Raw genomic sequence first — 11999 nt, 5'->3', positions numbered from 1 at the left:
TGCCTTGAGCATGGTTTGGAATGGGTATGAGGTCTCAGTAGGGCCCTGACCCTGGGGATATTGCATTTGCATGAGTCACAAACTGGAGATCTGATAGAAACTGGGCAAGACCCCAGTTGCCTGCTGCGCAGAGACATCCCTCTTAAGAAGCCAGTAACCCACAGATCCTGCTGCAGGAAGGTTTGCCATGTTCCACCTGACCTCGGACGCTGGAGCTACATGTTGTTTTCTAGCCCCCTGTCCCTCCCAGTGCACCCCTTCGCAACCCAACTGGAATCACAAGGGTCCCTATCAATGGTCCCCTACATTATTCCCCATCCCCCCATGAGGACCCGTGTCTCAGGCAATACTGTTTGATGGAGGAAGCTGTAAGGCATCCTGTGTCGGCTCTGGGTTAGCTCCTTCCCTCCCACGTTGTTCTGGGCCCACTTGATGATCCTGCTCTCTTCCCCCAGGCTGGGTGTGCCGAAAGAGGAACCATGACCCCCAGCTGTCTCCCCGGTGGGGCTTGGGGTTATTTTAGGTTTTGAGAAAAGAGGAAGATTGCGTCTGGTGAGCGGCTGTTCTGACGAGTAGGAAGGCGATACCCTTGCAGTGGAGTGGTGAGGGGTGTCAGGAGGTCTGAGAAAGAGGAACGCCTCTTGCAGTCACAGGGGCACTTCCCTCTTGCCTCCTGTCTGAAAGGTACTGAGGCTACAGCCTCCCGGCATGAGGCAGAGAGAAGTCCAGGCGCTAAACAAAGAAAAGAGGATCTGGCTCACCTGATGCACAAGGGGGGTTTTCCAGCCAGTAAAACCTGTGACTTCCCAATAGATCCAGCTCGTGTCATCTCTGCTCAGTGTGAAGGCTCTTGACCCAGGGTGACACAGGGATCTAGGCATCAGGCAAGAAATGCCTAGAACCTTTAGCATCTCTGGTTGAATGCCGAGGAGGGGTCTCTCCTCCTCCAAAGGGAACTAAATTGAGTACCAGGCTGGATGAGCAATTAAAAACCCAGCTTCTGTTTGCTTACTGTGACCTTTAAAGATATCAAGGTTTTGAAGAGTGGGGTTCGCTCCCATGTCCTTGGGCAAAATGTTTCCTTGTGTGCTGGCTGCTACCCACCACCCCAGAGAGGCTGCATTTCAGTGGCACTTCCTGAACATAGGGTCTGATCTTGAGAGATGCCAGGCGTTAATTCCAGTTGAAATTGGGGGTGATCCGTATGTCTGAGGATCATGCCCTTTATCTGAGCACAAATAACAAAGTAGTTTCAAAAAGTGATGCTTTCTTTTCTTTTCTTTTCTTTTCTTTTCTGAGCTGTCTCTTTGGACATCACAGCAGCAGGCACCAAAGCAGCTATGAGGAGGGGGGAACAATAAACATTTTTTTAAAAATCCATTTTTAACATTACTCTTGTTTTCCTGTTGAGTCTAATAATGCCTTCGTTACTGATGCACAGAGGTACATGTGGTTCTGTGCAGCAGCATTACATAGGTTACAGAAGGTGAATGCTCTCTTACACTCGACGGGTTATTGGAGATCAAAGAAAGGGGTATGGTTTTTAAAAATAATGGGCTTCTTTTGTCATTAAAACTGTCTCTGATCTGCCAGGGATGTGCCAGGAGCTGCTGTTAGGCTGTTAGGGGCAGTTTTGCATTTTGTTGTGATAGATAGATAGATAGATAGATAGATAGATAGATAGATAGATAGATAGATAGATAGATAGAGGGGGTATATGGGGATGGATAGATAGAGGGGGGCGTATGGAGATAGATAGATAGATAGATAGATAGATAGATAGATAGATAGATAGATAGATAAAGGGGGTGTATAGGGATAGATAGATATATAGATAGATAGAGGGGGCATATGGAGATAGATAGATAGATAGATAGATAGATAGATAGATAGATAGATAGAGGGGGTGTATAGGGATAGATAGATAGATAAAGGGGGTGTATAGGGATAGATAGATATATAGATAGATAGAGGGGGTGTATGGGGATAGATAGATAGATAGATAGATAGATAGATAGATAGATAGATAAAGGGGGTGTATAGGGATAGATATATATATATATAGATAGAGGGGGTGTATGGAGATAGATAGATAGATAGATAGATAGATAGATAGATAGATAGAGGGGGTGTATGGGGATAGATAGATAGATAGATAGATAGATAGATAGATAGATAGATAGATAGAGGGGGTGTATAGGGATAGATAGATAAAGGGGGTGTATAGGGATAGATAGATATATAGATAGATAGAGGGGGTGTATGGGGATAGATAGATAGATAGATAGATAGATAGATAGATAGATGGGGTGTATAGGGATAGATAGATAGATAGATAGATAGATAGATAGATAGATAGATAGATAGATGGGGTGTATAGGGATAGATAGATAGATAATCTCCTTTATAGTAACTCTCGTGTATCCACACCCCACATGGTAGTTCCTTTAGAAGACACCTAGTGGTGTTCAGTGAAAACTGCACCCTGGTTTGCCTGTTGCTAGCTGACCCTAGCACTCAGTGAAGTGCTTGCTCATAATGGAGACTGACCCCACGCATTATTACGCTGCCTTGATGACCTGGCCTGTGGAGACCATGCAGGAAGTGCCCTGTGCATTTCTCAGGGACGTTGCTGGGATTACATCGGCTTAAGAGCACGTCATGGCGGAAGGGCTGTAACCCAGCTAATTAACCTGAAGCTGCCGCTGACATCTGCGGGGGAACCTCTCCAATGGAGGCCCTCGGCAGCAACGTGTCCTGTGATTTCTAGCTTTCCTGGAGTGCCTCTCCTTGTGCCCTTTCTATTTCCTTCTTGCATGAACGAGGTCCTCAGCTCCCCCTATGTGCATTATATGCTTCACTAAAGCTCTTGGCCACGTGTTTAAAACATATTTGACGGCCAGCTACAACTTTGAGTTCAGGAGCTGGCCTGTGGACTTCCGATGGGATGAGGCAGGCGGCAAGGACAGCAGGCCTGGCTCCCGGGCTGCGTCCCAGACCACAGCCAGAGAGGGTCTGCTGAGATCAGCTCGGCACGGAGGGCCTAGGACCACCCAGTGTAACTACCTCCGCAAGATGAAGCAGTTGCCTGGCCAGCTGGTCTGTTACATGGTGGCTCACTCCTTAGGCCGATGGCTGCTTTACCCGGGCTCCCTTTACCTCATGCAGAAAGCCCTGCTGCCTTTACTGGTGAAGGGGCAGGCTCGCCTGCTGGAGGAGTTTCACGGGAAGCGGGCCAAGCTGGTGGCTCGCGATGGGAACGAGATCGACACCATGTTTGTGGACAGGAGAAAGAGCTCGGGGATGGAGGAGGAGCAGCGAGGGAAGCAGCTGGTGATCTGCTGCGAGGGGAATGTTGGTTTCTATGAAGTGGGGTGTCTCTCCACCCCACTGGAGGCTGGCTACTCGGCCCTGGGGTGGAACCACCCTGGCTATGCTGGGAGCACGGGCCTGCCCTTCCCACAGAATGACGCCAACGCCGTGGACGTGGTGATCCAGTATGCCATCTGTCGCCTGGGTTTCCGGGTGCAAGACATCATCCTCTATGGCTGGTCCCTGGGGGGCTACACAGCCACCTGGGCCGCCAAGACCTACCCGGAGCTGGGGGCCCTAGTGCTGGACGCCACCTTCGACGACCTGCTCCCCCTGGCCCTAAAGGTCATGCCCAAGAGCTGGAACAAGCTGGTGGTCCGGACGGTGAGGCAGCATTTCAACCTCAATGTGGCCGAGCAGCTCTGCAGCTACCCGGGGCCGGTGCTGCTGATCCGGAGGACTGAGGATGAAGTCACCACCACCCGCATCAGCGCCGCGGACCAGCTCGCTGACATCAGGTCCAACAGAGGCAATGAACTGCTCCTGCAGCTTCTGAAGTTCCGCTATCCCGAGGTCATATCCTGGGAAGGGGAGGCGGCCGTCCGTCACTGGCTGCGAGCCTCCAACCCGAGGCAGGAAGAGGCCGTCTGCAGACGCTTCGAGGTGGATGATGACTGGTGTGTCAGCAAGTTGCAAGGCTACAAATCCCGTCTCGGAAGTGAAGACAGCTTCCCCTGGAGGGTCGGGAAGGACGTGACCCCCAGGAGAAGGCAGCAGCTGGCCTTGTTTCTGGCCAGGAAGCACATGAAGAATGTGAAGGCCACACACTGGTCTCTCTTACTGCCCAATGAGTTCCAGATGCCCTGGAAGCTGTAGGTGGGGAGTGGTGGGGAGATTATCCCAGGAGAGAGAAAGAGGCAGAGGCCAGGACTTAACAAGACGGGTTTCCCTCTTCAATATGCTCATTGTGTGCGTTTCCAATCATTCCCAGCTGAGCGCCCAGTAAAGGTGAAGTGACAAGCTCTACAGGCTTCGAGGGGCTTTATTTCACCTAGGGGGGAGTGGATGGATGCAAAATAAAGTGGGTCAAAGATTACACGACATGGAAAATGATGAGCAAATAGTAGCGGGTCTCTAGGAACGTGTCACAGGCCGGGGAGGAGAAGCTGACTGGTTTTTCATCCCGTCCACCTACCCACCTTGTCCACCTCCCGCCCTCTCAGCTGCTGCCCTGCGGCAGGGCGTTGTTGAGCATGGAGCTGTGACTCATAGACCCGAGAGGTGGGATTGTGACATCACTATGCTAAGTAGTGGGACAGCAGTGGTGAATTACCCCACCCACTCTGTCATCCATCTGCCATTCCCCTGCTTGTCCCTTCTCCCAGTGGGCATGTGGGCTCCTGGGAGTGGGACAGCAGAGATACATCATCACCCCGCCTTTCTTCTTCTCCCCGCCTGCTCATTTGCATGCTGCAATCTCATCGGGTGAGTCAACACACCGCAGGCGGATCAGCTCTGGCTCTTAGACATAGATCACAAGGTGTGAGGGGTCTACGCTGTATGGGACGCCCATTGTGGTTGGAATATTTCGCAGCTAAATGTCACATTGCATTCGAAGCACCAGATTTTGTATAAGCCGGTCAACATTTAGTATAGATGGGAAAGAGATGAGTTTGTCCTCACACTAGGGCCTGTCATTTGCTTAACGGCACCTGCAACGTTGGTGTGGGACAGTGGGAGGTGTTTGCAGGTGGTGGGGGGTGGCAAGTTTTAAAGACTTGATAGGTGGGGTGAGTTTCTGTGCTCAGCACAGGGCTCTAGGAGAGAGGAGCAAGAACGCTGATCTAGGGGGATTAGAGAATCTCTGTAGGGAGAGGAGTGGATGATCTCTCTGGGGAGAGATGGGGAAAACTGGGGCTCTCTAAGGAATGGGATGAAGGTCTCAGGGAGGTGGGGGGAGGATTTAGCTTTTTAAGACCAGACAGGGTGACATCAAAAGTCACGTTCATGTAAAACTGCTCAGTAATGCTAGACATAATTGACGGGTCACCCCAGGCACGACCCACACCCTGGCAGCCTCTGCAGGGCCTGAGGGAGGGAGTGAGTATAGGAGGCACCTTATAGGAGCTGCTGCTGTCACAAAGGACATGGTGAGTCTCCATGGGGGCTGGCTGGCCCCCAATGGGAGGCGGTGGGGTAGAGGCAGCTGGGGTTGCCAGAGGGGAGAGCAGCGTGGACCGAGAGCAGCCTGCCACATCTTTGCCCTCACTGCAGAAATCTCGTGCTGCAGCCAGCGAGTGGGTACAGGCGGCGGGCAGCTCCTTGGAACCTACCAACCCATCTTGCTGCCTCTTCTGGGGAGCAAGAGCTACTCATGTGGGGAATCACGCCCCTGCCCCCACTGGGCAGTAGCAGGCAGCTGCGCTTGCTTGCCACCACCAGGAGCAGCAGACGTGGTAAGTGTCCGAGACTGGGGCTTTGGATGGAAGAGGGCAGGGCCACTAGAGACCCGGGGGTGGAACAGAAGGGAAGCACCACTGGAAGGCAGGGTAAAGAGAGTGTGACTTGGGTTGGAGAAGGCATTTGGGGTTCCTGGCTGGAGGGCAGGGTGCGGGGAAGTCTGCAGGGGACAGAGGATTGGGTCCAGCAGGCCTTGGTGGCAGGGACTGCTGAGTTCCGCTCCTAGTGCTGGGCAAATTACTTAGGGCCAAGTCCTGTGCCCAGCAGGTCCAGAATGCAGCAAACGTGAACCGTGCAGATCTCCCAGCCAAACCATCCCCTGGGGGAAAGGGACAGAAGCCTTAGTGGTGGCTGGGGAGTGGCTCTGCTGCCTTGATGGGGAAATTGTGATCTCCCCAGCATGCAACCCCTTCCCCTGGACTTTGCGCTAGTGAGAAGATATGGCCGTCCTCCACGGTGTGCCTCAGTTTCCCCATCCCAGGTGGGGATAATAATACTTGCTCCCCCACCTCATGCTGGTGTTTTAGAGATGTCGAGTTAATTGTTAGATGCTTTGGAAACGTGCAGTGCCAGGCAACAGTGATATGGCCCTATCAGCCGACACGACTTGCTCTATTTGCTTTTATGAGTGCAGGCCAGGATGGCTTTAGAGGGCCCCTGATCAGGCCCCCGCCCTTTCCAGCAGAGGCGGAAGGATGGGGGAGAGCGGCGAGTGGGCAGTGAAATCTAGGTCAGGGTTTTCTTTTAGAGGGGCACTGAGCCCAATTCATTTCTGATTCCAAGGGACTCAACAGACTAGAGGGAGTCTGTCTGAGCGCAGAGAAATGACAGACTGGAAAGGGTTGTGCCCACCTGGAATGGATTCTGGGTCTGTCCCATGTTCCGGAAGCAGCTGGTGCCAACAGGAGCCTGAGCCCTGGGCAAACGCTGGCTTCTGATTTCAGAGACGGGCAGCAGCAGCAGCAGCGCACCTGTACTCCTAGGGCTACGGGTTTCATTTGCTGCAGCTAGTGCGGCTAGAAAACAAACAGGTCTCACATCTGAGGAAGAAGGAAGTTTTGTGGCTAGACTCTGGCTGAGCAGGTCTGGCATAAGGTGTGCCGCCCTGTGGTGCCCCCTGCTTTCTCTAGACATGTGGCAGGCCCATGGGACGTGGGCTAGATTCCACCTGCCTCTCAGAAAGCAATGGGACGTTCCCTTTGCCCTTCAAGGCTTGCCTTCCCCCCCCCCCCCTTCTCCCTCTCTTCATTTCCAGCTGCTCTTGTAGCGCACTGCATGGTTGGGAAGCACTGTGTGTGCATGTGTGTGTCGGGGATTAGATGTGTGGAAGGGGAGAGTACATGCCGCTCCTGTAGGGGCGTAGGAATAAATCTATCAATTATACATGCTCTGCTCATGGCCCCATGCGCAGGGAACTGAAAGACAACAGGGTCCCGGCCTGATGCAAATGTCACAGTTTGCTGTTGAATAACAGAAAAGGTGACAAACCCACACAGATGACAAATGCCACAGCAGTAAAAAGGGAACTCTGGGACGGTATGTAGCGAACTGGTCTGTGGTGGCGAGAGTGAGCTAAATGCTTCTGCAAAGGGCTGTCTGGAAGTTTAGAAATGAACACATCCGAAAGGGGAGGCACGCATGCTGCCCAGCGCTCGCTGCCCTGCGTCCTGGGCGCTGCTGGAGTAAACTCTGCTCTTAGGAACCAGCTTTAAAGGGACCCTGTCAGGTTATGTGGTTACAGCTCTAGCTGTCAATATCAATATCCATCCCAGCTGCGGAGGTGAGCCAGACAGTAAAGCCATGGGATGCATTGTAGTTACTAGGCAACTTGGTCGGGTCCCCTGCACTCTGCCCACAAATTCATTTCCAGCCCATCTAGCAGCTTCGGACAGACAACATTTCAAATACAAAAAATCAGCCTGGCACAAAAATGGTTTCTTCCTCCCCCCCAGCTGTGGAGTTGCACCTTCCCTCCCTCAAATCTTCACCATCTAGTGGGGCAGAACAGGGACTAATTAGTGCAGCACCAGCACCATTTAAAGCCCAATGTCTTGAGATCCTGCTTTATACCATTGGGAGAGAGCCCCAGCTTCCCAATGGGGGACACACAGCTCTTGCGCCTACCTCTGGAAGGTCTGGAGATATTGGACTTTCAAGTCATATATTTATGTACAGCAAAACTATCTGAGGTTATGGTTCCTCCTGAGCCTTGTACATGTGTGTTCATGTGGCCAGATTTCCAAAAGAGCTCAGTTCCTGACTAGGCACCTCAATGAAGTGGCCAGATTTTCAATATGGCTCAGCCTCGGTGGCCCCCACCCATTGTTTTCATTGGGAGCTTTTGGGTGCGGGGCTGTTTTAAAATCTGGACCATACTAACTCAGGCACATACCTACATCGATGGAGGGATGCAAAAAATAGTCCCAATACAAAATGTTAAAAAAAGTTTTCTGTAAACTATCTGGCATGGACAGGATATGTGATGATGTGGCATAAAGGAGTTTTGAGCATGCATTTGGGATGACCGTCATAAATTCTTGGTAAGCTCACCTCTTGTGAATAATGGGGTTATTACAAACTCATCCTGAGAAAACTTTTATACTCCACGGCACCATACTGTAGCCTTGCATGTGTTACTATTGGAAATAATTTTGGAAAACGAATGCACTTTCCACCTTTTCTATTTGTTTGCCTTTTTACATGTGCCTTATCTTGGGCAATGAAAATAGACTAATGGCAGAAAATCAGAAAGTGAAACTGACTAAAAACAAAACTACAACTGACTAGATATTTCAACAAACCAAACTGCAAAATAAAGAAAAATGCAACCGACAAGGCTTTTCCTGATAACCTTTCGACTGTTCTCAGGCTCTTTTCAGCAAAGGAGAAACTGACTGAGGCACTGATCCTGCAAACACGTAGGCACATATTCAAGTTTAAGTTTGTGAGCAATCCTATGGAAATCGAAGTTAAACATATGCAGGTTTGCAGCCTACCCGTTTGTACAGGGAAACAGTGAAACCGAGTATAAGCAAAGTGCTGCCAACAGCATAAAGGGTACACAATGAAAACAGAGAACAGTGTTCTTTTCCTACTAACTTCTTTCAGTTACCAGCAAGGTGGCGTTACTTCGAACCAGAATAGAGTATTTTTAGATAGAAGTGGGATTTTCACGGCAATGATGCCCCTTTAATGTTTGTGAAGAGCACTGAAATGCTCGGCTGGGAAGTTCTATAGGTATTATCATTTATAACAAAACCGAAATGTCTGACCTGGCAGTGGCCCCTTGGTATGATACAGAAGAGCATGTTGCTATATATTCTGTGCTCTGCTTCTCGGTAACTGGGGTATTTCCTACATTTAGAGTCTCTGCACACGTCACACACAAACGCACATACAAACATGGAGCAAAAACCTCATTTTTCGGAGAGATTTTTTTCTCTTGTTGGATGTTTGTGTGTCCTTAAGACATGGAAGGTTAGCAAAGGGATCTGCATTTCTTAGGGTGGTCCTGATCACTATGGGAGTTCTAAATCCTCTGGCGACTAATGGGCAGGAGACTGGAAATGTTTCATTGTGAATTAATCAGCCTCCTGAGAGTTCATTCCCTCTTGGGAAGGAAATGTAGAATTCCCCTTGGCAGGAAAGAAGTTTGTCTCCTTGTGGTCACATGGTATGGAAGCCATATGGTTGCTAACAGCAGAGTTGTCTTGAAATGACCTTTGTGATCCTGCATAAAGGCTGATAATGAAGGCACAAGATGTGAAGCCAACAGCCAGATGTGGGTTCTCCTTGTGGCAAGTGAAGTCCTAGACAAAGAGAGCTTTGCTATTTTCTGCTCTGCTGGGATATGACTCCTTTGTGAAGGGGTCTTACAGAGGAAGAGATGTTGCAATGACTAACCTGGTGTGAGGGGCCCCTTTGAAAACAGAGAAGGAAATATGGATCAGAGTCAAATGGATTTTCCTATTAATTCTTTTTCGGGTGGTGGAAGAAGGGGGTATTTCCAATGACGAAGGACATGGTGGGGATTTTTTAAACAGAATCACATCATGGCTTTGGCTCATGCCTAGGTCACAATTGGGGTGGAATAATAATAAAAATAACATAAATAGGACTTGTCCTGGCTGCTGTGGGCAGAGAGGATTCTCGTGCTGGTGCTGCCACCTTCCCTTCAAACAAGGATATAACAAGCAAGAATTAGAAAAGGCTGACAGAAAAACAGCCGTGGCCAGTTCTTGTTGCTTTGCCCTTTCTTCTCCGCCTCCCAATTCTCAGACAGACCTGGCTGGAGGGGTGGATGAATGTGTTTTCTGGATGAAATGTATCTCCTAAAAATGCAAAGAAAATTACGCACTGGGTGTAAAAACAACGTTTAATGGATTTGGGAAGAGTATTTTTTAATTATTGTATCGTCTTTAATGAATGTATATGTTGCCCTGTGGGGAACCTCCTTATTCAGAAGATGAAGTCCCAGTTCTTTAGACATTGTATGTCTAGCCTGGACAAAGGATTAAATAATCTATTGACTGGAACTATCTTTTACTGCCCAGAGGAAGAACTAAATGGCATAATGAATCTCTTCCATCTCAAACTTCTTTGATAGGGTGTTTTTCATAATCAGTGCCAGTTTGGGGCTCTAGAATAGCAAACGGATATGTTAGGTGTCCCAACTGTGTTATAGGGTTGTTGCTGTTAGGTTTGTTTCATAATCCGGGAAATTGGCATAATTACTCAGACAGCATATCGTGGGAGTTGTCGATTCCCCTCTCCCTGTACCACCCTGACAAGCTGCAGGCTCACAGAAAGCTGACTGTATTTCTGATGGCACTGCCCTTCCATTGGAAACCTGAAACAGAAGTCCAAGGGAGGTGCTACATGGCTACTGCTCAGGTTGCGAGCCAGCAGAACATGTTTATATTTTGCCACTAGGCACTCCTCAGCATAATGTATCTGAGTTAAGCCTTATAGCTGAGGTAGAGAAGCATCAGCACTATTCCGGAGATGGAGAAACGGAGGCAAAGACGGCTAGATTCAGCTATAGCGCAAGTGACTTTAGTGGGCTGAATTTGGTCTGCAGAGGTGAAGAGACTTGCCAAAGATCCTGCAGAGCTAGGAACAGAACCCAAGAGTTGTGCTAATTCCCCATCCACTGTTGCCCCTATTCAGCTCTGTAGTGGGGTTTGGAGTGGCATATTGTTCTGGTTCAATGTGGCCTACTCAGCTGCAGAAGGGAGCAGCCCGTGCAGGGCTGGAGCCCAACTCGAAGGCACTGTGGGACAAGTTAATGGGTCTACTAGCAGGAAAGCCATGGCCTGCAGAGGCTGAAGAATGCTACAGATGTGCACAGTATTCACACAAGGAATCAAAAAGCTCCCCAGGGTACGTCAACTATCCAGAGGTATCCCCGTGCTGGGCACCAGCACAGCCACAAAATAACCGCTTGCGTGGCACGGGAGCATGAGCATCCTTTGCTCCAAGTCCCCCAAGTTCCCAGCAACCCCTAGCCCATCCAGACCCCCCCAGTTCCCAGCAACCCCTAGCCCATCCAGATCCAAGTTCCCAGCAACCCCTAGCCCATCCAGACCCCCCCAAGTTCCCAGCAATCCCTAGCCCATCCAGACCCCCCCCAGTTCCCAGCAACCCCTAGCCCATCCAGACCCCCCCAAGTTCCCAGCAACCAATTCTCTGCCCTCACGTTCTCATTATCCCCTCAGCCTAGGATGACCAGACAGGAAATGTGAAAAATCGGGACAGGGGATGGGGGGTAATAGGAGCCTATATAAGAAAAAGACCCCAAAATCAGGACTGTCCCTATAAAATCGGGACATCTGGTCACTCTACCTCAGCCCCAGTCCCTGGCCCCCCAAGTTCCCAGCTCCCTCTCAGCCCCCAATTCTCTGCCCTCACGTTCCCATTATCCCCTCAGCCCCTGCCCCCCCCAAGTTCCCATTATCCCCTCAGCCCCCCCAGTCCCTGGCTCCCCAAGTTCCCATTATCCCCCCAGTCCCTGGCCCCCCAAGTTCCCAGCCCCCTCACAGCCCCCCAAGTTCCCATTATCCCCTCAGCCCCCCCAGTCCCTGGCCCCCCAAGTTCCCATTATCCCCCCAGTCCCTGGCCCCCCAAGTTCCCAGCCCCCTCACAGCCCCCCAAGTTCCCATTATCCCCTCAGCCCCCCCAGTCCCTGGCCCCCCAAGTTCCCATTATCCCCCCAGTCCCTGGCCCCC

General features: G+C 50.6%; 1 protein-coding gene across 1 annotated transcript; it reads left to right on the top strand.

Annotated features, from left to right (window-relative positions):
• Positions 1-2451: 2451 nt before the first annotated feature.
• On the top strand, positions 2452-4336 carry ABHD16B (abhydrolase domain containing 16B). Its single transcript, XM_005291749.4, has one exon. It carries the CDS (start codon positions 2842-2844, stop codon positions 4186-4188), a length of 1347 nt encoding a protein of 448 aa, XP_005291806.1. The 5' UTR covers positions 2452-2841; the 3' UTR covers positions 4189-4336.
• Positions 4337-11999: the final 7663 nt, after the last annotated feature.

The sequence above is a fragment of the Chrysemys picta genome, chromosome 13, assembly GCF_011386835.1.
Source record: "Chrysemys picta bellii isolate R12L10 chromosome 13, ASM1138683v2, whole genome shotgun sequence".
Lineage (NCBI taxonomy): Eukaryota > Metazoa > Chordata > Testudines > Emydidae > Chrysemys > Chrysemys picta.
This window is presented reverse-complemented; position numbering and strand designations above follow the sequence as displayed.